The sequence below is a fragment of the Eleutherodactylus coqui genome, chromosome 8 (assembly GCF_035609145.1).
Source record: "Eleutherodactylus coqui strain aEleCoq1 chromosome 8, aEleCoq1.hap1, whole genome shotgun sequence".
NCBI classification, from domain to species: domain Eukaryota; kingdom Metazoa; phylum Chordata; class Amphibia; order Anura; family Eleutherodactylidae; genus Eleutherodactylus; species Eleutherodactylus coqui.
In genome coordinates, this window is record NC_089844.1 from 167,561,549 (window position 1) to 167,587,101 (window position 25,553).

At 45.4% G+C, this 25,553-nt stretch overlaps 1 protein-coding gene across 3 annotated transcripts; it reads left to right on the forward strand.

Annotated features, from left to right (window-relative positions):
- Positions 1-3,714: 3,714 nt before the first annotated feature.
- On the forward strand, positions 3,715-25,298 carry TRIM72 (tripartite motif containing 72). 3 transcript variants are annotated; one of them, XM_066576883.1, is made up of 8 exons: positions 3,715-3,874; positions 4,211-4,245; positions 14,392-14,788; positions 15,461-15,556; positions 15,918-16,148; positions 18,587-18,609; positions 18,761-18,879; positions 24,372-25,298. In XM_066576883.1, exons 3-8 carry the CDS (start codon positions 14,393-14,395, stop codon positions 24,935-24,937), a joined length of 1,431 nt encoding a protein of 476 aa, XP_066432980.1. In that variant the 5' UTR covers positions 3,715-3,874; positions 4,211-4,245; position 14,392; the 3' UTR covers positions 24,938-25,298. The 3 variants fall into 3 exon arrangements, with proteins under 3 accessions (XP_066432980.1, XP_066432982.1, XP_066432981.1); XM_066576884.1 differs by lacking the exon at positions 3,715-3,874 and adding an exon at positions 3,909-3,927; XM_066576885.1 differs by lacking the exon at positions 4,211-4,245.
- Positions 25,299-25,553: the final 255 nt, after the last annotated feature.

Sequence of the window (25,553 nt, forward strand, 5' to 3'; positions counted from 1 at the left end):
CTTCTGTGGATATATTCTGAACCGCAGAGCTTTATTTATTTTTATGTTGGTGGTCCTGTTTGAGAGCTTGTTTCTTGTGGGACAAGCTGTAGTTTTTGTTCCTACGATTAGGCTGGATTCAGACGACCATATATCGGCTGGGTTTTCACGCCCAGCCGATATACATCGTCTCTCTCTGCATGGGGAGGAGGCTGGAAGAGCCAGGAGCAGTGCTCTGAGCTCCTGCCCCCTCTCTGCCTCCTCTCCGCCCCTCTGCACTATTTGCAATGAGGAGAGGCGGGATGGGGGTGGGGCTAATTTCTGAAACGTAGTCCCGCCTCCTTTCATTGCAAATAGTGCAGAGGGGCAGAGAGGGGGTGGAGAGGAGGCAGAGAGGGGGCGGGAGCTCATTCCTGCTCCTGGCTCTTCCATCCTCTCCCCCCCCCCTGCAGATGAGGACACCGTATATCGGCTCGGCGTGAAATCCGAGCCGATATACGGTCGTCTGAATCCACCCTTATGAGGTACATATATTTTTTCTTCAATTTTTTGGGGTGGTAGTGAGACAAGAGACTACAATTCTGACATTACAGATTTTTTTCTTCTTGCAGTATTTACTGTGCAGGATAAATAATGCAATATTTTAATAGTTCAGACTTTTACATGGTATGCCAAATATATTTCTTTTTTTTTGTTTTGATATTTTTACATAAAAAATGGGTAAAGGGGAATTTAGAACTTTCAATATTTCATTTTTGCAATATTTAAATACATTTTATTAAACTTTAACATTTTAGTCCAAATAAGGGACTTGAACTTTTGAACTTCAGATCGCTTGTACAAGATACTGCAGTACTTCGGAATTGCAGTATATTGTATTTTTACCACCATTCTATTGAGCCTTCACAAAACCCCAGGCTGCCATGAGAACCCATTAGCACCATGCAATTGCGTCACAGGGGAGCTGATGAAACACCAGAGAGGGGCTACCCCAGCTTGCTGTTGAGATACCATGGTCAGTATGGACTATGACCTCTAAGCAGTTAAACAGCTGCCATCAAAGCTAGCTCTATTTGCTTCTATTGCCAGCAGCTGTCGGCTGTACAAGACAGCTAACAGCCACTGACTATGAAGCAGCCTAAGCTCCTGAGCCTGCTCCATACTCACCCTGCAGACCAATGATGTACATAGATTTCATTGGTCACTAAGGGGTTAAGAATGCAATGAAAGAGGTTCAGCTCACTCATGTAGGCCCATGCTTAAGGACACAGTATATGTTCAAATGTTTGATGTATATCATGATATAATGAAGCCAAGGTTTTAACAGTCTGTCGATCTCTGATGCATCGGCTGCTATAGTACAATGCCTGACCACTACACAAATTTAAAAAAAGGCTATGTATAAAGTCTGCAATACATGAAACGCCCATTACTTATGGATTCCTTGAGGTAATGTACTTTGCTCCAAGGACATAGGCAAAAAATGTGCACAAATTGGATTACTAATAGAATTAAGCAAACGTACTCTGCCGAGCTTTATGCTCGTTTGAGTATTAGCGTACTCGATGGTGCTCGTTACTCGAACGAGCATCAAATCGTGTTCAACCCCGCCCCAGCTTTTGGCTCCTCCTCGCTGTGACGTGCCTGTTTTGGCCCCTCCCCGTCGCGACGCAGCGCGTGTCATTGGCAAATCTTATGTCTGGCAGGAAGGGGAGAGGGGGAGAGAGAGGGAAAGGAGGAACCAAGAAATAAAAAAGCTCGGGACCCGGCGTCCCACATACAAAAATGCTCGAGTCTCCCATTGTAGTCGATGGGGTTCGTTACTCGAGTAGAGCTCTCGAATTTTACGAAAAGCTCGACTCGAATAACGCGGACCCGAGCATTTGGGTGCTCGCTCATCTCTAATTACTAATCATGACCCATTTTGTTATTACAGAGGAAGTAATATGCCCAAAATTACACCAGTCAACAAATGTAAACTTTTTTTTGCAAATAGGTTGATTCACCTAATTTTGGGGTGCTGAATTCAGTGGAAGAATTAGATTCTGTCTATCACATCACATTTCTGAGACACATAGCACTAGTACAGAGACAATAATACAGTATTGGCAAATATTGACTGGTTTTAAATACAAAAAAATTACGTGAGAACAACCAAAGGACTAAGACTTACACATTGTTACGTTCGAAATGATTTAGTTTGGCAAAATGCGATGATGAAGCTTTTCTCTTTCATCACTGAAGGCACTAAAATTTTCTATGAAGAAATCAAGGTGGGAATGTAAAAAATGAATTTTTAGAGACATTCTACACCCCATGTTCTTGTAGCTGTCCAATAGATCACTCACTATTAGAGATGAGCAAGTATACTCGCTAAGGGCAATTGCTCGAGCGAGCATTGCCCTTAGCGAGTACCTGCCCGCTCGAGAGAAAAGGTTTGGGTGCCCCGGCGCGGGGGAGCGGCGAGTTGTGGCAGTCAGCAGGGGGGAGCGGGGGGGGGGGAGCGAGATCTCCCCTCCGTTCCTCCCCGCTCTCCCCTCCGTTCCTGCCCGCCGCCGGCACCCGAACCTTTTCTCTCGAGCGGGCAGGTAAGGGCAATGCTCGCTCATCACTACTCACTATGGATAGTTATTGTCTTTTCTGTTGTCCAAGAAACCATGCACAGTTGCTTTAAAAGAGGAGAGCTAATTCGAGATTCGGGAGTTTAATATCAAAGGTTGGATCTTTTGTAGATTTCTGATTTGTGATCCAACAAATATGTCGTCTTTTAGCTTTACGTCGCTCAATTTTGGAAACATTTTTTTTCAAATGATTGAATGCCTGACCTTCTTTATCAGGAGCGTTTTTAAAGTTCTTCATCAGGCCCAACTTGATATAAGGTGGAGGCAAAACGACTTTACTCGTCTCAACCAATGGAGTATTCTTCACATTTTCTTTTCCAGGTATATACGATTTTCTCACCAGGCCATTCCTTGACTTTGTAGTGGTTGTTGGTGTCTCGGCTGTCCCATAAGCATAAAAAAACCTGTAATTTGTGAACCCACCCTTATTCCTTAGACTGTCTTTAATTATTCCTGGCTTCTGCTGTGCGTTGCAGGTTATGGTGTAAGCTATGTGCACTTATCTCCAATACTCCTTGTATGTTTCTAGTATCTTGTTCCTAGTGTAGCTTTTCTTTTTTGTCAGTGTAGTTTTTTTGTTTTTGTGGTTATTCCTACTACATCATGTAAGCCTTGTAGTTTTTGTCTACTCTTAGTTGTATATGTCTTGTCTTACTTCTTTGTTCAGCTCTGCTCAGGTTGGTTTTCTTGTCTCTGCATCTTAGTAATCTTTCATTGTTTGTCAGGATTAGTGTTTCAGATAGGGTTTCCATTAGGGGTATGCCACTTCCACATTGCCTGGCCAGTTGGACAGTTGACAGTTCAAAGACTTCGGAGGTAAGAAAGAGCCGTGTCTTCTGAAGTCAGCTGTAGACACGCAGCTGATTTTTACTTTGCTTTGGATGCTGAAATACTGCAGAATTTGCCACAGAAATAACGCAGCATTTCTGCTGCGTGTAAACAGAACTTTACGGACATATTTTCTCATGAATTGCCGGACATGTGGACAGACTTGTGTTCTGCAGGTCCCAGTCCTGATACTGTGGAACATGACATCTGCCTTTACGCTCCATGCGTTCCATCACTCTCAGCTGTTCAGATAGCTCTGTCAGAAATAACTGTCTGTGGGTGGAGGGGCAGAGACATATCTACTGGACGCTCAGGACTGGCCGTGCTCCAGCTCCTGGTTACTGTCCTCTGATCAGCGACTGCCTGACCTGGTCTCTATCTGTGTCTCCTGGTCATCTTCACCTTTCTGGTCAGTGTTCATCTTTCGTGATCGGCATCGTCTCCTGGTGAGTGTCCTTTCCTCCTGGCCAGTGGTTGTTCTTCTTGGTCTTCTCTCTTGGTCAGTGTCTGTCTATCGTAGTCGGCATCTACTCCTGGTTAGCAACTTGTGTGTCTGCCTCCCCCAGTCAGTATGTATGCTGGTGTCTTCATACCTGTCTGTCTTGTGTGTGACTTCTTATTCCCTTAGTCTGAATGTCTCGTCTTCTGGCCGCTGTCCATCTCCCCTGGTCAGTGCCTCCATTACTAGGTGGTGTCCAGCTCTCCTCGTAATGTGTTACCTGTTCTGCTTTTCTATCTCCTTATTGATTTTAAGTCTCTTCTCTGTATTTCTTCTTGTACAGCTCTTGTCCCTCGTCACTTCTTGGTCTGTCTTCAGGTAAGTAGCTCTGCAATGACCTCTGTGACCTTCATAGTCATTCAGTTTTACTTGACCCTTCTCTATTCTGGGGATATCCTCTTAGGTTATATGTAGATGGAACCCACACAAGGTTCTGCCACAATTTTCCATGTGGCTGCTGTAAAAACGGCAGATGCATGTACAGTTTTTCAGATGTGGTTTCAACCTCACCATGGCCGCCCCATCTGAATACACCATTAGGCCGGCTGCACACGAATAGGTCAGATTCCCCATGTGGAAGCCTGCAGCTGAATCCAACCCTGTGCACAGCCGACTTCCATGTATACCTGCTTCTTGTGTTCTTTTCCTGTACTGCAGTGGGTCCCTCAGTCATGTGCAGTACAGTTTTTTTTAAATCCCTGCTTTTCCGCTAGGCAATGGCGCGGGATGGCGCGGGTACCCACGACCTTTCCGCAGTGTTAATTGCGGACGGGCTGCCGACCTGGTAGGATGGCTTCCATTGACTTTATTGGAAGCCGTCCTCACGAAATCCGCGCGAAAATGGAGCATGTTGCAATTTTTCATCTGTGAGCGGAAATCGCAGTTCATTTCCATTTGTGTGCAGCAAGAAGCGCTTTTCCATAACATGTTATGGGCGGTATTTCATGCAGTTTCTGCAATGCAAATCCGTTCGTGTGCGGCCGGTCTTAAAGTGAATTTCCTTCTCAGAGCCACTTTAATGGGACATGGAACCGAAAGTAAGTAGGCTATATAAATAAGGTGCCCATACATCTACAACAACTGTAGAAAAATCATCCAACTACTGCTTCCACCATACACATAATGCTTGTTCATCTGATAGCTGTTTCCAGGGGCACCTCTAGCATGAGGCAATGTGAGCCCACTGCCTCAGGCTGCAGTCTGCAGGGCCTTGGTTGTTTTTAAGGTTATTAATCTTAATGGGTGGTAAAAATTAATTGTCAGCTGCCAACTTTCCAGCCAGAAACTGCACAAGCATTGTATTCACTCTGTCTACAGCTTCGGTTGGATGGCCACCACATTGTACTCAGTTTGTGACCCCTAACCTTTCCTCCCAGTGTCTGCAATCCTGCACGCAGAACTGGCCTGTATGCAGCGCAGACCTTGGGGGAAAGGTTAGGGGTCACAGACAGATAACAGTGTGGTGGTCGCCTGACCGGAGCTGAAGACAGAGTGAGTGGGGTTACTGCCCAGCTGGAGGTCCAGCATGGGCGTCACTATTAATATTGGTGCCACTGGGGACGTCACTATTAATATTGTAAGCGCTGCAGAATATGTTGGCGCTATACAAATAAAGTTTATTATTATTATATGGGGGGTCACTATTAATAATGGGGCCACTGTGGGGGTCACTATTACTACTGCAGCCACTGTGGACGTCACTATTAATACTGGGGCTACTATGGGGGTAACTATTACTAATGGAGCCATTATGGGGGTCACTATAAAAACTGAATCTATTAAGGGGGTCACTATTACTATTCGGGGCACTGTTACTCTTTCAAGTCTCAATGCTTCAAATATGTATTCGGTATCTTCTGTATTGGCACTTTCAATGCCTGTAAAATGAGTGATTGATTTTTTTTGTTGCCAAAGGTTACCATTTCACACTACACCGTAGGCAGCATAAAGGCTTGGGGCGCCCATGGCTTTCCTCCTGGCTGCCTTGTACACGCTCAGATGAGCGCTCATATGTTTAGGGTGGTATGCCACAGCCAGGCAGCTCTTATTTCCTGGGGAAGAAAAGGATCAGGCATTAAAATTACTTGATCCTTCTTACCCTTCCAACAACATCTGTCAGAGGAAATTATTCCTTCCCCATACACATTAGATGGTCATCCGGCCCCGCCATTATTGGTTGGTTCAGACAACTAAAGTCAAATGTGCATGGGGGCCTTAAGCAATTGGCAGTGTCAGTTTCATGTGAATGTAAAGCCCCATTTAAACGCAACTTTATCACTTAAAATTCGTTCAAACAATGGCTTTTGAGCAATAATTGTTGTGTGTAAATGCTGCCATCTTTCACTGTTTGGCTGAACGATGATTTTTAGATGAGCATAAAATCCAGCATTCAGCTGGAAAGAGAAAGCAGGGACCGCACGCTGTGTTCTCCACGGGAGCAGCTGATTACATTGTATTCAGCTGACAGCCTGTGGCAGTCCGTGCAAAGTCCAGGCCACAAGCTTTGATTTGCAAACTTCTGCTGGAGGCTCATTTACACGGAAATGAAGATAATGAACAGCTGATGGACATTAGTGTCCATTAGCAGTTTATGCAAAACAATTGCTGAAACTGTCAATCTTTAAATCATTTAAAAGATTGTATTTGCGTGTAAATGAGCCTTAAGTCAGAAAGCAAATGGCGCATGGGGGGCACTTCCTGTCACTCATCCCATTGCAGAAAACTACAGTCAGCGTCTGAAATGGCTGATAACAGGGAGCACTGGGTTGTATTTACCTGGGCTACAATTAATTTATCCACAGCCTGCAGTTGCTGATAAAAGAAAACAATAAATTGGAGTCACCTGCCTATAAGGCCCATTTACACTGAAAGATAATCGCTCAAACGACAGTTTGAATGACAGTTTTGAGCGATCATCTTTACATAACTCTAAGTAGCTAATTAGCTACTTAAGAGTTAATGCAGACGGCGCGGGATACCGCCTCAATAGCTCTCGCCTCCTCCCATTGCAAACAGCTGGAGGGGAGGAGAGAGGCAGAGAGAGGGGGAGGGAATGGGATAGACAGCTCAGATGTTAGCATATATCGGCCGGCCGTGTAAACGGCATCCGATATACGCTCCTGTGAATAAGCTCTAAGGGTGCTATGACAATTCCCGGGCTGCACCTGCAAGTACAGGTGCAGCATTAGCTATTAGCACTATTACACACCGTTAACGCTTAAAGGATTAAGCATGGTAAATTTATGGCACTTGGTCCTGGACTTTCATCTCGACCGACAGCAAAAGTATGGTGTGTGATTAAAGCTCCCACATTCTAGCAGGAGCAGGTCGGGTCTTTGCCTGTTAGTCACAGCCGAGGAACGAGAGGAGAAAAGAGAAACCATTTTTAACCGCCTCTGCCTTCTCATTCACTGGCTGCGTAGTGCTGAAAGAGTGCTATATAGTACAAAAAGAAAGTGGAATTTTAACCCGCTGATCACATGACCGCCGGGTGTCCCCTGTTACAGCAGAGCTGCAGGGTCCTAGCAGACCCTGGTCAGCTATTGTCACTACAGGGAGATGTTTTCCTTGTAACTGGAGCTCCTATGGATGCGGCAGCTAAAGGAGAATAGTGTCAAATTTAAAAAAAAAAAAACACTGTGAATGACGCCCAGAGGTCTTATATGACACATGGGGGTCATAGATTAAAAAAAAATTGTTACAAAAATAAGTTTAAAAATTACAGAATAAACAAATATATGAAAAAGAAAATGACCCACCGCCGACGCCAACCCAAACCGTCGTCATATGCGCCCTGTAACCAAAAACTATACAAATTATATAGAAAAACGTCCAAAGCAAAATGAGGAACCCGTTCCCATACTTTATTTTGCGTAAATATACTCATTTTAAACATTAACATCTGTAAGTGTAATTTTTTTTTTTTTTACTTACAATGAAACTTAAAAACAGGGAAAAAATGTCAGTGAAAAAAGATATAAAAAATAGCCCTGAATGTCACAGAAAAATTGCAGCAAAAATAATTTTGGTAGCTGAAGAAAAAAACAAGGCAAAAAAAAACACCAAATGGGTAAAATCCCTAAAAAATGTCCTAGTCCTTTAGGGCCTATTTACACTGCCTTGGGCATTTTACGTGCGCCCACCAGCGCCGTAAAAACACCAGCACGGCAAAGGGCCCAGCGCATATATGCCGAGGTCGCAATGCTGTAGGACCTGGGAAGACATTCCCCCTTGCTGGCTCTCTGCCTCTCTCCTCCCCTCCAGGCATTTGCAATGGAAGGAGGCGGAGCTAAGCACCCACCCCAGCCAGCAATGAAAGGGGCACATCCTGTGGAGCTTAGCTCCACCCTACCCTGCCCCCTCCCATTGCAAACAGCAGCAAGGGGTGGAGAGCACTGCTAAACTCCCACCCACCTCCCTTCTCTGGCAGCTGTCATAGGCTCCCATAGAAGTCTATGCAGCTGCTGCCGCCGGCATGGAAGCGCCTCTGTGCACTGATGCATCGTAAGCCAATGCATCAGAGGGGCAGCGTATATCGTCCGGACATGAAAACCCGGCCGATATACGCCCGTGTGAATAAGCCCTTAGGCTGCCTTTACACGGACATCAAAATCGTGCGAGATTCGTGCATTGCCAGACACATAAATCTCACAGAAATATGAACACCATTCTTTTGAATGGGGTCATGCCATGATGTTGGCATCCTGTATGGCACCGCGATGCAGGAAACAAATTCTGGCATGTCCTATCTTTGGGTCAGAAATGCTCTTTTCTCCTTAGGGAGAGCAACTATATACTATAAACTAAGTGAGGAGACTCAAATGGCCACGCACGCTCCTCTGGGTAATATGCAAATAAGGGAGATGGAATAACTCCTCCACAGTGCCACCTATTGAAAGGCAGCATTCCTTCAAGTCAAAGTCAGACTTTTTATACAAGTCTTGTTACAATGACTGGGAATTAAAAGCAAAGCCAGACCCCATGTACATACAGCTGTTTCCGGGTTATTGCCCTTCATCAGTGTACAGTAGGAGTCTGGCTTTTTTGGGTGTGTTCTTAAATCACAGCCCCATTGTCTTCAATGGGGCCGGCGGCAGCAGCGCACCACGAGCTAGGTGCATGCAATGCGAGATCTCCCATTGAAAACAATGGGAGAAACTCTGCGATCCTCTGCTGCGGCTGTCAGCCGTGTCGGACATCCCCTGCATCCCCAAGGTGATGCAAGGCTGTTTTGACATGAAAATGCCTCATATCCACGTGGATAACACATGGTGGGGAGCGCGATATGGGGGCGGGATTCACAGCCTCATATTGCTCTCACTCATGTGAAGTTAGCTGTAGGAACAAAATACCCTGGTCCTTAAGGGGTTAACACTTGTGTAGTACCACTAATTGTAGGGCTGCCACTGTGCTTGTGAGAGCAGCCTGGCAATTGTTGGGAAAATGCAAGCAATAGTGGTAGCCGCCAGCGCTCGTGTAACAGCAGCCTTAGGGCTCATTCACACAGGCGTATTTAGTTTCAGTCTGGGAAATACTCTGTGTTTTCATTGACTAAATTGGGTGGATTTACTGCGCTTTGCATTTTTTTGTGCATATTTATTACATTTTTCACACGTGCAAATGTGTAAATACACGCTGAATATGCCTGTATCAAGTGTATTCTCTGCGTATTTAGACTATCCCATTGACTTTATTGGACTTTTTCAATCTGTAATACGGACCAAAATACAACATTCCCCAGCCCAAATATGCATGTGAAACCCCAGGTCTAAATGTCCCATTCACACAGCCGGGTGTGGCATATAGACTCTGCAGCCCGCAATTCCTGTGGCCGGCCTAAATACCGCTAATGGCTCAACAGAGCCGCTGACATGCTTTAGCAGCACTAGCTGCTGCTTAACTCCCTCCCCCTCCATTTGCCAGCAGCTCCCATTGAAGCCTGAAAGATATATCTTTTCCAGCCACGTCAAAACATCCGCCAGTGTATACGGCCGCGATATTTTGAGGCGGCTAAAAAAGCAGCCATCTGAATGAATGCATTGGAATCCCGCGCTTCAGACGGTCGCGATTTTCAGACAATGTTTTATCACAGCAAAATAACTCATGCGAATTTAGCTTCAGGGCTTATTCAGACGACCGTATATCGGCCGGGTATTCACGCCGGCCGATATACGGCATCTCTGCAGGGGGAGGTGGCTGGAAGAGCCAGGAACAGTTCACTGAGCTCCCGCCCCCTCTCCGCCCCTCGGCACTATTTGCAACGATAGGAGGCGGAACTAAGTCCCGAGACTTAGCTCCGCCCCGTCCCATTGCAAATAGTGCTGAGGGAGGCGGAAGCTCAGTGCACTGCTCCCGGCTCTTCCAGCCTCCTCCCCCTGTAGAGATGCCGTGTATCGGCCGGCGTGAATATCTGGCCGATATACGGTCGTCTGAATAAGCCCTTAAGATGTGAAAAACTACTTTTCTCAGCCTATTATCTTGGGAAATAATACTGGTTGTAGTGCAGCTTTAGTGTTCCCATGGCAGTACAATGTGTACTGTGCTCTGGCACGTCAGTGTTGTCATAGGGACATTGTGTGAAACTGTAGACATCAGGTCTATGACATCATCCAGTGAAAGAAAGGACTGAAAGAGGGATTTTGCATCTTTTGGCGGCTGTCCTGGAATTATTCTTAAAGCAATTTGTTTAGAAACTGTGCCCTTCCGTTTGTGGTTTGCAGCCCCGCATCCTCCAGGGGTTCCTGTTTCACTGTAAACAAGTGTGAGCGTGGATTACGGGAGAAACAACTAAAATGCAAACAGCGCGGTTGTGTCATATTCCAGCACATAGGGCTTAGCCAAAATCAAGGTTCTTAAAGGGACCCTCCACACTGGATGCAATCAGTCCGCGTGGACATTCCTGCGTCACATTATTATCACTATTCGGCCTGAATTCCGCACCTTTTAAAATCCACACATCTTTTCTTCTAAATATCAAGAAATGTTTTCTGCTGCGGAACGAAGGACGTCTTGTGAAATTGTCACTGCACATTTCTAACATACAGGAGATGTAATTCCGCAATTAGGGCCAACATTACACAGAAGTATTTATGAGTGCAATACACATTCATATCCTTCACTAGGGGAAACAGGACAAAAACTGAGAGCCAAGATGAGATCTCATCGCCACATAATTAGAGAGGGAAGGACGGAATTACCTGTAGCAAAACATGTTTGTGGTCACGGACACAACATAGCACAGATGAGAGTTATCATACTAAAGGGCAACTTCAAGTCGCAGCGTCACAGAAGAATTTGGGAGTATTAATTTATGGCCATTTTTGATACCCTCAAGAATGGAATGAACGTTGGAGCGGGGTTCTTGTATCAGGGGAGAATATGAAAGGTGTGAAGGAGGTCAAGGGGGGTGTCCTTAAGGAGAGCACCCAAAGGGTGTGTGGAGACACCTGGGGGTTAAGTGGGTCAGGGGATGGCATCATCTCTCCCCAAGAAGAGCACCCAGAAGGGATGCTATTCCCAATCATTATTTTTACAAACTTGGTTAAAACTCCTACTTTGAGCAGAAGGAATACTGCCATCCAATGGGTGGCGCTGCAGAGGTATTGTTCCATCTTCCTTGTTTGCAGGTCTAAAGGAGAGCTTTCATATTCCTTGTCACTGGACTAAGTATTTACTATTAGGATCACCCCTCGCTGCTATTTAAATAAATGCTATTAATCCCAGCATGTCTGTGCCCTCTTAGGCCTCATGTCCATGGGCTTAAAATCCGTAGCGTTTCTCCCGCACGCGGATCCGCGCGCCCATAGGGATGCATTGGACACCCGCAGGTAGTTAAATACCTGCGGATGTCATTTTTCCCGTCAGACGCGGATCCGCGTGCGGGAAAAAAAAATGGACATGCTCCATTTTCGTGCGGGTCTCCCATGGGGACGGCTCCTGCAGGCTTCTATTGAAGCCTATGGAAGCTGTCCGGATCCGCGGGAGACCCGTACCAGAATTAAACTCACCTGCTCCGGACGATGTGGTTCTTCCCTTCTTCGCGTCCGGATCTTCTTTCTTTGGTTCGGCGGATGTGCCCGGCGCATGCACGCAGCACGCCAGTGGTGTGCCGAGTACATCCGGACGCAAAGGAAGGAAGATCCGCATTGTCTGGAGCAGGTGAGTTTATTCTGATTTTTAGGCCTCATGTCCCCGGGCAGGAGGGACCCGCTACGGATTCTGCATGAAGAATCCGCGGCGGGCCTGATTTTCCCCGTGGACATGAGGCCTAACTCTCTGTTCCTGGTATTTATCTAGTGCAAATTAAGTTCACCATGTTCGTGCCCTCCCATGTGATAATGTATATTTATTAAATACATCTTTAGATTTGTTCCATTGTGCCTGAGGAAGTGCAGCGTCCAAGGAGCGGGACACAGCCTTGGAGACAGCGGGGTAGAGTTTGGGCCCTGTCACGGTGGCTCTACCAGCTCCCACCCAGAGGGTAACTGGTGACACGTCCAAGGGCCGAGGGCAGGTTAATAAACGTGAAACCCAATAATGGATTACCTTAGTCTCTTATGTCACGTGTGATGCCACCGTTTCTTCTGCCACGGGGGAATTCCTGGATGGTGGAGGAAACTCACCTTCTTTTAAGACACAGCCTCCTGAAACGGACGGACGACTGGTCACTTTACTTGAAGTAACTTGATTACAACTTTCAGAATACATGCCAGCAGGAAAACAGTGCAAACACGTCAAAGTGGTGTGACAGGGAGGGCACACGGGTGTACAGGAGAAACCACAGTCTTGTTATCTGTAGGTCCAGGTCCCGGCAACACACTCTCTTCTCTTCAGCACTCTACCGGTCAACACTCACATTTGATAACCAAGGGTGCGCTGCATGGCGGTTCCTTATTCTCTCACTGTTAGTACGAAAGAAGTCTTTTCATATCTCTTGGGTACAGCAGGCCCAAGGCAGGCTGTAGACTTCTTTCAGCCTCTTCCATTCTGGGCCACACAGGCTGAAGGTGCCTGTGTGGTCCTCTTGCACTCTCCAGACTAGACCTCTTTCGGGAGCAATGCTCTCTGCCCCCTCTCCGCCCCTCTGCACTATTTGCAATAAGAAGAGGTGGAACGGGGCGGGGCTAAGTTCTGGGAATTAGCTCCGCCTCTCATTGAAAATAGTGCAGGGGGGTGGAGAGGAGGCAGAAAGGGGGCAGGAGCTCAGAGCACTCCTCCGGGCTCTTCCAGCCTCCTCCCCCTGCAGAGAGAGACGCCGTATGTCGGCCGGGCGTGAATACCCGGCCGATATACGGTGGTCTGAATGCACCCTAACGCCGTACCAAACCCTTTTTTTTCGTTTTATCCACCGGAAAAAGAATGCATCTGAAACTCACTAGACGAATTAGCCATTTCAATCGATGCGTGTTTGTGTCCAGCACGTAAAAGTGCAGAAACAATTAATTAAAATACGCAGATGCATTCTAAATAGCCTAGTTCATAGTGCTAAAAAGTTGCACTATTGCGCTTACACTTGTGTGAAGCCCGGCCTAAAGTGTGCGTATAAAACGCCAAGATGTTCTGCAGAAGTTAAAAGTGCAACAAAATTCGCACTAATTGACACAACCCGCATGTCTGTTGCAGACAGGTCCCGAAGAGTCCTCTGGATGCGGCCTGCAGTGTAAGGCTATACTCATGCAGCGAGTTGCATCTGAGCTTCTATGGCTCACATCGCACAGCACAGACACCCCATCCATGCGCTGTCTCGTGTGCAGGACACCGCGCATTTCATGTCCTACCGTAGTCGCACACAAGAATAAGACATGCAGCGATTTTTCAAACTTGAACCATCGGTCCAAGTTATAATTCACCTGTGTGCATGAACCCATTCAGATAAATGCCGTCCTGCGCAAGTTCCTTCCATAACGCAACCGGACGGAACTTATGCTGGTATATCCGTCGTGTGAATACAGCCTGAAGGATGCCGTTTTATCCGAATTCGCACCTGTAATATAATGTAATGTGCAGGATCTGTATTGGAGTGCGCAGTGTAGACTAGTCCTCCATATTATTAACGCTCCTCTTGTGTAACGTTACCTCTCTGGCCTTTCCTGATACTCTATTTAAAGACACAGCACCCCCTCCCTGCATTCCTGTCACTTCCAGCCTGTAATGTCCTGCCGGCTCTGCGGTCCTGGATTATACAGTCCAGGCCCGGTCTTAAAAACCGTGTTATTCCTCAGTGATCAGGGCATGTCACGTGCCGGCACCATTAAAGAATTGTCTGACAGTGTCCACTAATGTGGCCCCTACATTATGGAAGTAGTGGGGGCCCCACCAGTGTTATCACTGCCCTCTAATGTCTTCATAATGTAAGGTTTGGGCTGAAGATCTGCACAGCAACCCAATGATTCTGTCTGATTGAAACGCTAACTAATAAACGACACCCATTACTGACTGTGACCTCTGTACCCCTCTGTCCTCCAGAATGGCGAACCCCCAGATAGTGCAGGGCATGCAGAACGACCTTACCTGCCAGCTTTGTCTCGAGCTCTTCCGATCACCCGTCACACCAGAATGTGGACATACTTTCTGCCAGAGCTGCTTGAGTGGAGCCCCCAAGAGCCAAGACCAAAATGGCTCGACCCTCTGCCCCACTTGCCAGGCCCCATCCCGCCCTGAGACCCTTCACATCAACCGTCAGCTGGAACACCTGGTCCAAAGCTTCAAGCAGGTCCCACAGGGTCATTGCCTGGAGCATCTTGACCCACTGAGTGTCTTCTGTGAGCAGGACAAGGAACTGATCTGTGGGGTGTGCGCCTCACTGGGGAAGCACAAGGGGCATAATATCATCACCGCCTCCGAGGCTCACACCAAGATGAAGGTGAGATACACAGAAGTTCCCTTTATACACTGTTCTACATATATTTCTGAATTGTACCAGAATTGTGAGTGCAGCTCTGCAGTATAATACATGATGTAACTCAGGATCAGTCAGGATAAGTAATGTATGTACACAGTGACTCCACCAGCAGAATAGTGAGTGCAGCTCTGGGGTATAATACAGGATGTAACTCAGGAGCAGTACAGGATAAGTAATGTATGTATACAGTGACTCCACCAGCAGAATAGTGAGTGCAGCTCTGGGGTATAATACAGGATGTAACTCAGGATCAGTACAGGATAAGTAATGTATGTACACAGTGACTTCACCAACAAAATAGTGAGTACAGCTCTGGAGTATTATACAGGATGTAACTCAGGGTCAGTACAGGATAAGTAATGTATGTACACAGTGACTCCACCAGCAGAATAGTGAGTGCAGCTCTGGATTATAATACAGTGACTATACTTTTTATGTAAATTACAGCTGTGTAATGGCAGTCACAGACGACTCTTCGCTCTGGTCTGTAACCTCATACTTTCGTACAATGAGGATTGTGCATATGACCACATATGGTGGTTCTATAATAAATGCTTCTAAATCACAGATAACACATCTGTCTAATAAAGCATGAAGTAATGGAAGACATTAACATCTCATATTTTTTCACAGAGGCAACTTCCACAGCAGCAGGTACTCCTGCAAGAAGCACGACTGCGGAAGGAGAAGACCGTGGCCCTGCTGGACAGACAGGTGTCTGAAGTGAAGGTCAGTGTTGGTGATAGGCATCCTGCTGTCATTGCCTGCACCGTCCTCTTCATCCGGTCACTCACACCTCTCAGACATTATCCTGCCCTCAGATTTACAAATCATCATCTCACCTTCAGATGTATCCAGTATATCCCTTCATCTTAGTATAACCCAGATATGCCATGGTCTCCATGTCCTTTGATCATTGTCCATTCCTCACACCTATCCCATGGTCTCCAGGTCTCCTGACCACTGTATCATCTACCAGCTCCTATCATTGTACCCTTGACACTTTCATATGTCTTAACTTGCATATAATTACCCCATCCCTCCAGCAGCTGCCCCACTTCTTGTCTTTGACATATACTTTATATTCCAGGACACAGTATCCCGCTTTAAGGCAAATGTGAAAGATCAGCTGAATACCATGCGCGCCTATCTGAACGTCATGGAGACCTCGCTCTTTCGAGAAGCCGACAAAGCCGAACTAAACGCCTCTGGTGCTCTGTTGGGTGAAAGGAAAAGTATGGCCCATTATGTGGAGCAGCTCGGTCAGATGGAAGGAGTCCTGAAAGATGTGGAAGGTCAAGAACAGACGGAGTTCCTAAGGGTAAAAGTGATGGGTGGGGTGACGCTGCGGGTTGGAGGTAAGGACTGGAGTCAGCATTAGGTTTAGTAGTGGAGTTAATGGTTGAGATACTAGTTAGGGTTATGGTTAGAAGAGGGGGTAGGTGTTCGGACTACAATTAAGGCTGGAAATGGAGAAATGAGTTTAGAATTAGTTTTATAGTGGCGCAAGAGATTGGGATTAGGGTTACGACTAGTGTTGGAGGTATTGGTTAGGATGAAGGAAGAACTAGCCATATACTGAATGAGGAGAGCGGTATAAGCCGCTGCCAGACCCCTCTGTCCCTCTCTTCCAGACTCCTCTGTCCCTCTCCTTCAGAACCATCTGTCCCTTTCCCTCCAGACCCCTCTGTCCCTTTTCCTCCAGACCCCTCTGTCCCCTTCTAGACTCCTCTGTTTCCTCCTGAAGTTCTCTCTGTTCCTTCCAGACCCCTCTGTCTCTTTGAGACTCCTCTGCCTTCTTCCTCTGGCAGGGATTTATCTCCCACAGGTACAAATGATGGGGTATGTTAAAATCCAATGGCCCAATCATTCTTTCCCCCAACGTGTGTAGTTGGGGGACAATGGGGAGACCATCATATTCACTGGATCACATTTGACCAACTTTGATCCAGTGTCCATGGCCAGATTTAGTGGTGAAAGTTAGGATTTAGATTAGTGATAAATGGTGGAGTTATTGTTAGGGTTAGTAGTAGGGTTTAGGGTTAATAGTGGGGTAGTAGGTTAGAGTTAGCATTGGAGGTAGGCATCTATCATACCTGCAGTAATTATTTCTGTCGATTTTTTTTTTTTCTTCCAGATCTGCACCAGATATGTGCTTGGTCTTGGTGATGTAGGTTAGAGTTAGTATTAGGACGAGTGGTGAGAGTAGATGTTAGGCCTACTATTAGACTTACTGCTGGTAGTAGAGGTTAGAGTTAGTATTAGGGTGGGTGTTTGGTGAGAGATTAGTGTTATGGTTATTTATGGAGGTAGAAGCTAGTGCAGGAGGTAAGGTTACTATTTGGGCTGGTGGAAGTAGAGGTTAGTAGGTAGTGGAGTTAGTGGAGGGCCAGAAGTTAGAGTTAGTCATGGGGGTAGGTGTCAGGGTGCACCTATGCAGAAGAGTGCAATATCAGTCTGAGAAACTCGGACTTGAAAACCTGCGATTTTTATGCAAAGGCTTTGTGAGAAAATCGCATCGCACTTCCATCACTGCACTTGCAAATTTCCTGCACATGAGAATTGTCCATTATTCCTTATGGGAGCCAAAAAGGCATCACATCGCACTCGCATGAAACCCGCATGTACATGTGAGCGCAATATAATTTTTTTTTTTTGCTTCCATAGAGAAATGATTCCATATGATTCTTTAATAGAATTACCCAAAAATGGGACATGCTGCGATTTTTCTCTCACATCGATTTGAGAAAAATCACACATGTGAATGTAACCATTAAAAACAATGGCTATTTTTCCTGTGGGATTACGGTGCCTCTTGCAATGCACAGAAATTGTGTAGGAATATTGCCCATGTAAACGCACCCTTAGGGTTAGTATTTCGGTTAGTGGTGAGGCAGTGACTGAGATTGGTATTTCAGGCTGAGTCTCATTCATTTCAATAGGTCTCAGACTGCAGTACCAACCCAGGTCACATTGCGATGTATGGAGCTGTCTGCTTCCTTCAGTAAAAAGGCTCAGTACACAGAGACACTGACCTGAGGTAAGAGCTGATTTCTAAGGGTCCAGGGTGGCAGACCCCTGTCGATCTGCTATTGATGACCTATCCTGAGGGTAAGTCATCAATAGCTAGAAGTTGGACAACCCCTTCATGGTTTATAATAAGGTTAGCATTTGGAGAGAGATTATGGTTACTATTAGGGTTATTTATAGGGGTAAGAGCTAGTGCAGGAGATAGAGTTCGTGATGGGAAAAGGGGGTTAGCGTTACTGTTAGGGTTGTTGTGGGTAGGGGCTGGTGTAGAGGGTAGGGTTAGTGATGGATGTAAGAATTAGTTACTATGAGGCCGCCTTCACACGGGCGTCAAAATTGTGTGAGATTTGTGCGTTGACATGAAAACGCCTCGCATCCTCGGGAAATTCACATGGTGGGGAGCGTGTTATATGGGCAGGATTATGGGCGGCCCTATATTGCACTCGCTAGTATGAAGTTAGACTTAGGGTTGTGGTTAGGGGTAGGGTTAGTAGTAGGTAGAAGGTTAGGGTTAGTATTCTGTGTAGTGGTGGGGTTAATGGGATTAGGATTAATATATTAGGGTTCATTTGTACCAGAGCTTTATGGTAGAGCAATAATAGATAAAACTCAGATTAAAAGACCGAAGGAATTCTATAATAAACTTATTTTGTTCGAGGAATGACTCAAATAACTGATTTTATAGTCCGCTCCTCTCGTCTAATATTGGTTTTATTTCCTCCTTTCCAGAAATTCTGTGTGGTCACCACCAGGTAAGGCTGGTTTATTGTACAATTCTTGGTAATCCTACAGCACTGCCTCCACATCTCACAATGGCTGACAAGCCGCCAGCCCTATACGTTACTTTAAGGTCCAGCCAGTGAAATGCACTTGACTTATATGTTCCAATCTTCTCCTGTACAGACTTGGAAAGATCTTGTCAGAGTCTCCTCTTCCCGGACGTCTTGACATCCAGCTGCCCATTATCTCTGATGAGTTCAAATTCCAGGTGTGGAGGAAGATGTTCCGGGCGCTCATGCCAGGTGAGAATTGTGGAGGGGTTTGGAACAGGGAATAATAGCTGTTATGTGGGACATATAAGTCAGAACACAGAGGACGTACCATATAAATCTGCATTTGGGAAGGGTATGGTTTGTCCCAAGACAAGAGCATCTAGTGGGGAGACATAAGACCATGCATTCTCCTCTGGGAAATTTAGGTAAATGGAAAGATTAAACAATGCCTCTACAGCACCATCTATGAAAAGGCAGCATTCCTGCAAGTCAATGTCAGACCTTTTAGCAAGCCTTATAATATAGTAATATAATATTTTAGGCTGAAAAAAAGACTTGTGTCCAGGATAGCATCTCTTATTGTAGTCAATGGGGTTCGTTACTCGAGTAGCGCTCTCGAATTTTACGAAAAGCTCGACTTGAATAACGCAGACCCGAGCATTTGGGTGCTCGCTCATCTTTACCTATCACATTATTTAATTCCCTTAGAACCCTGGGGTGTATGCCCTATGGACCCAGCGATTTGTCTATTTTAATCATTTTAAGGTGGCTCTGCCCTTCCACCTGGGTTAGACTGTTGACATTTAATGGAGAATTTACTTTATAATTCTGCATTTCACTTGACAATTAATTTTCCTTAGTGAATAAACTGGCAAAAATATTTAATAGATTTGCTTTCCCCTCATCATACTCTACAATTTTTCATACATTATTTTTTAAAGGGCCAACACTTTCAGCTTTAATCTTTTCACTATTTATATAGTTGAAGAACAGTTTAGGGTTAGTTTTACTCTGTTTGGCAACCAGTCTGTCTTCACCTTTGCTGCTTATTTGCTTCTTATATCATTTTTTCCTTATAGATTTTTAGTGCTTTTCCGCTGCCTTCTTGTTTTAGTAGTTTAAATGCTTTTTTTGTTGTTTATTGGCCCCTTTACATCTTTATTGAGCCACATTGTTTTTCTCCTATTACCATCCCTTTTGTTCCTGTAAGGTATGACCCGCTCTCAGTAAGTATTTAGGATGGTTTTAAACCTTTCCCATTAATTGTCTGTACTCTTATTTTTGAGCACATTATCCCAGTCAGTAAGGTTTAGGGCATCACTAAGCTAATCGAACTTGGCCTTCCTAAAGTTTAGTATTTTCATAGCTCCCCTATAAAACTCTCTCTTGAAGGACAAGTGGAAATGTATTATATTATTGCCACTATTTCCCAGGTGCCCCCAATCTGCACCCCTGTTTTTCTGTCAGATCTGTTAAGCTAATATTAAAGACAAAACATCCATCCCTTTAATCGGGTCCTGTACAAGTTGGGTAAGGTAATTATTAGAGATGAGCGAACGTACTCGGTAAGGGTGATTTCGCAATCGAGCACCGCGATTTTCGAGTACTTCACTACTCGGGTGAAAAGTACTCGGGTGCGCTGTGGGTGAGCGGAGGGTTGCAGCGGGGAGTGGGGGGGAGAGGGAGAGAGAGAGGGCTCCCCCCTGTTCCCCGCTGCTACCCCCACTGCCCTCTGCAACCCCCCGCCCCACAGCGCACCCGAGTACTTTTCACCCGAGTAGTGAAGTACTCGAAAATCGCGGTGCTTGATTGCGAAATCGCCCTTACCGAGTACGTTCGCTCATCTCTAGTAATTATCTTTAGTAATTGACAGAAAATTGTTACCTTTATGAAATTCGCAGGTTTCGGCTTCTCAGTTTATATCCAGATAGTTAAACTCCCCCATAATAATTACCTCATTGTGATTTGCTGCTTCATCGATTTGCCTCAGTAAGAGATTTTCAGTGACTTCTGTTATATTTGGTGATCTATAGAAAACCCTTGTGAGGATTTTATTGTTTTTCTCTCCATGTACTTCCACGTATTCATCTCCCTCCCATATCTTCCTGTAATGTGGGCTTTTAACTGGATTTTACATAAAGATAAACTCCTCCTCCTTAATGGTTTTTATGATCCCTTCTGAACAGACAAACCCTGTAAGTTTACCGCCCAGTCACAGCTTTCATCCAACCAGGTCTCCGTTATTCCCACTATGTTTATAGCACCAAATAGAATCCACACACAGGGGCAAAAAAAAGCACGAAAAGCAAAATGCTTTATTCAGTAACACAAAAAGTTAAAACTACATACAAAGAGTTGGAATAAAGAATGCAATGTCCATAATGTAGGTATGTCTGAAGGCTGGTTACAAAAACATCAGTTATATATCATAATCGAAGGATAGAAAGGTAAATCAATATATAAATCTGGTGCAAATAGGCACTGTCATCACATTCAGCCAACACAGAAAGCATACCAAGGCCCTGACGCACATTTCGCTTGTTGCTTCTTCCAGGGATAAATGAGCAATGCAAAGAAGTCAGGTTTTTATCTAGGTGGATGATGTCATAAATCCGCCCCTCGGAACAAACCAAGAAGGAAGGGGAAAATGACACAATTATATATGGTGTTTCCAATGACCTATAAGAACCCCCCCATCTAAAGAAATAACCCAGATTCTAAGAAATAGCACATCATGACCCAATACCTTCTAAGGATCGGGTGGGGCCATAACAAATGATCACATAGAGCTGAAAGATATGTTAGAAGTTACACAAGGTGAATCGGGAGTTACTGGATGAGCCAGAAAACTCCATTAAAATATCACAATAATAATAAAATGGATAATACTAATATATTGAAATGATGATATCACATGAAAACAACATGTAAATATAAATTATCATAAAACTTGAACAAGGTGCACCAGGAGGTCCAAGATGAACCAAAGATCAACAAAGTGTCACAAAAATATCACAATAAAGGGGAATCATACCAATATATGAAACAATTATGTGTACAAAGACATGCCGTACATACTCGAGTATAAGCCGAGTTTTTCAGCAAAAAAAATGTGCTGAAAAGGCCACCCTCGGCTTATACTCGAGTGAGGTGTAAAAAAGAAAAAAATCCCAGCAATACTCACCTCTCAGCCGGCGTTGCTGTCCCCGGCGCAAGTCTCTCCTCAGCGGTGGGGCAAACTATTTCAGTTTTCTCCCCGCTGTCATCTCCCTGGCTCGTTCACTTCGCCCGCCATCAGCGCTGTGTTTGGATCGAGCGCTGGCTAATCACAGCAGGCGCTCGATAAACCAATCACAGCCATTCAGTGATGTCATTCAATGGCTGTGATTGGTTTATCGAGCGCCAGTGCTCGATCCAATCACAGCGCTGCCTCTTTCTCCTGCTGCTCAGCCGCGGAGTAGCCGGGAGGTCTTCTCCTCCTTCCGCTGCCGGAAGCCCCCATTCCCCGGTGAGCGCTGCTGCCGGTCCTTCTCTCCTCCACGCTGGACTGTCCTACAGTACAGAGCGCCGCACAGTCTGCCGAGCCCGAAGGGCAGAATAGTGAGCAGCTCTGCGGCCCCAGAGCTCCTACTGTGCCCACGTGAAGATTCATCCTGCTGTATGTATGGTGTATGTAGTGTGTCCATATTGGGGGCATATGGCTGTATACTATGTATATGGCTGTATATATGTGTATACATGTCTGTATACTGCAATGTACAGTCTGTGTGTATATGGTATGTATCTGTATATGTATAATGTGTGTGTGTGTGTATATATTTATACATATATGAGAGCATATGTGCCAGATGCCATATTCCTGTATCGACGGTGTGAGTGTATAATATATACAGACACCCTCTATATAGGAATATGGGGTCTGACACATATACTCTCAAAAATAAAAAAATATATATACCGTATATACTCGAGTATAGCTAGGCTGATACTTGAGTCAATAAGTTTTACTAGTTTTTTGTTGTAAAACGTATTGACTCGGCTTATACTTGGGTCGGCTAATACTCGAGTATATATGATAAGTGACAAAACCATAATAAAAAGATAAAAACGAAAATAAAAAAAATATATATTTATCAGTGCACCAGAGGGTCCTATAAGGAACCAAAGATCTGCGAATCACAAAAAATATATAAATAAGATAAAATCAGATCAATATGTTAGAATAGTGAAATCATATAAGTATGAAAGAATACTACCGTAGGTGAAAATACAGAGTGCAAAGGTGAACACATGTGCCTAGTGCAGTGTATAAAGCTACAGAAAACAAGTAAGGCCGCTTTCTTACAAAATTGCATGATTTTCTCACGATGTGACAGCGCTACGAATCACATTATGTGAAGCCCGTGCTTCCTTATGGGTTTTTTTCACATTAGCCATGTTTTGTCTGATGCTATCTTGCGAGGAAAAAAAATTGCGGCACGCTGAATACAGCTGTGATTTGCAATTTTTTCGTAGAGCATGTTTCCCTTTGTAGGCTTCCTTTGTGTTGCACCGCATTGCACAAAATCGCAGTGTTCATGTGCTGCGATGCAACTTTAACAGGAGGACGTCCTACTTTTTCCTCTAAAATAAGCCCTAGCTGTATTTAAAAGAACACAATACATCACCTAACAGGCGCTGTCCGCTCCGCCGCGCTTCTCCTCCCAAAGCTCTGCCGCACTTGTTTGCAGTCTTTAGCCGCCACTGCCTGGTTAGGGGTTCATAAATCCCTCCTCCAGGAAGCACTGGTTCTCGAGTGCCGCAGCTCAGCCAATCAATGCAGCTCTCGATGAACCAATCACAGCCATCGCATTGACTGAGCCGCGGCGCTCGAGATTTCGAAGATCACCCAATCTCCTACGTCACTGTTTACACGATCTTCCCCCCTACCTCTCTGGTTGCCTTCCCCCAGTCCCTAGTTTAAACACTCCCTCAACCTTGTAGTTATCATCTCCCTACCACAGCTGCACCCCCCCTCCCTCCCCATTGATATGCAGCCCATCACTATGGTCATACCTGTAACCGACAGCAAAAGCACGTGGTACAGGCCCTCTGTAACAATGACTAAAAATTAAACCCAGTCTGACATTGATTTGCAGGAAGACTGACTTCCAGTAGATGGTGCTGTTTAGCTATTGGTCCATCTTTCTATCTGCATAAAGTTCCTAGAGGAGCACACATGGCCTTAGAAGTCTCCTCACTAGGTGCTCCTCCTAAGGAGAAACCATCCCCTAACTAACCTACATCAAAGGCCTCTCACCTAAGCATTTGGCTGTCTGCATGTTCAGGAATGGGGGCATTACCTGCCCTCTTGCATTAGCACAATAGTAGGTATATCGCCATTGCTTGTGTTTTTTGTTGAATTATGTCCCTCTTTTTTATTTTTCTTCTGGAGAAAACTTCAGCTTTGGCTTATATTCCCAGTTATTGTTAAAATGTCTGATATTGACTTGCAGGAATGCTGTCTTCCAATAAGGGGGGGGGGGGGGGGGTGTAGAGGTATTGTTCTATATTCCAATTTGTATAAAACTGTGTCATGAGAAATATGGCAGGTGCACTACCAGGTATGGCCATCAGGGGGACGCATAAGCCCATTTATAACTACTTTTATCATCCAATCACCGATCATCTGCACGTCAGTTGTGGTTTGTTTATTTGTATGTTTTTGTGATTACTCTTTTCTTGACTTCTTAACCTTCAAGCTCTGGAGAACCTGACATTCGACCCTGATACCGCACAGCAGAACCTGGTGGTTTCGGCAGATGGTAAATCGGTGGAATGTTCTGACCACAAGCAGCCCGTGTCTGACGATCCCGGCCGCTTCGACAAGAGCAACTGTTTAGTCACTAAAGAAAGCTTCACTGAAGGGGAACACTACTGGGAGGTGCTGGTTGAGGACAAGCCAAGGTGGGCGTTGGGTGTTATCTCTGAAACCGCCAACCGTAAAGGCAAGCTTCACGCCAGCCCCTCCAATGGTTTCTGGATCTTGGGTTGCAAGGATGGAAAGGTCTATGAGGCCCATGCGGAGCAGAAGGAGCCGCGCATCCTCCGTGTGGACGGGCGTCCAGAGAAGATTGGCGTCTACCTGAGCTTCTCAGACGGGGTTGTGTCCTTTTTTGATTCCAGTGATGAGGACAATGTTAAACTCATGTACATCTTCCATGAGCGTTTCAACGGGCGCCTCCATCCTTTCTTTGATGTTTGTTGGCATGACAAAGGAAAGAACAGCCAACCCTTGAAGATTTACGTGCCAACAGGAGGCCAGTAGTGCCCACCAGGGCATGGAGAGGAGGCATTGCCCACTGAGATGTATGGATAACCTAAATGGACATATATAGTCTCCATAGTAAGTCACAACTATGTGTCACGACAGATGGGGGCTGCATTCACACAACAGTATCCCAGAGGCATTTCAGCATATGATGGACAAGTGTCTTCGCCAACTGCGGGTCTACTGATAGATCCACTGCTTACATCCCATGAGGCAGTGAGTCTGGGTCAGATGACCCGCAGTCAGGCCAGGACACTCATCTGTTATATGTTCATGTGAATGCGGCCAAGCCCTACTCATCAGCCACTATGTATTGGGGTGTGACGACTTTTGCACCAATAAAATGTTTCCCACCACAGTTTCGGAGTGATTTGTATATAATTAGTGTATATAGCGCGGGGTCATAAACTTTCTATAATGGTAACTCTGACAGCTGAGCATGCTGGGACTTGTAGTTTTGTAACAGCACCCATGATGTCACAGGATGCGGCCCTGTTTTTGGGTGCGGTGCTGCTGCGAGTCGTATGTTAGGCGCTTTTATTGTTTTTTGCTCATTCACTTTAATGGAAAAACAATAGCAGAGTATTAACTGCTGTAAGTAAAGGCCCAATGA

Bases quoted from the DNA above. Each gene is read 5' to 3' on its own strand.
- TRIM72 (XM_066576883.1), top strand. From the start codon at position 14,393: ATGGCGAACCCCCAGATAGTGCAGGGCATGCAGAACGACCTTACCTGC. The intron at 14,789-15,460 runs GTGAGATACACA...ATTTTTTCACAG, and splicing joins AGGCTCACACCAAGATGAAG to AGGCAACTTCCACAGCAGCA. The intron at 16,149-18,586 runs GTAAAAGTGATG...CCTCCTTTCCAG, and splicing joins AACAGACGGAGTTCCTAAGG to AAATTCTGTGTGGTCACCAC.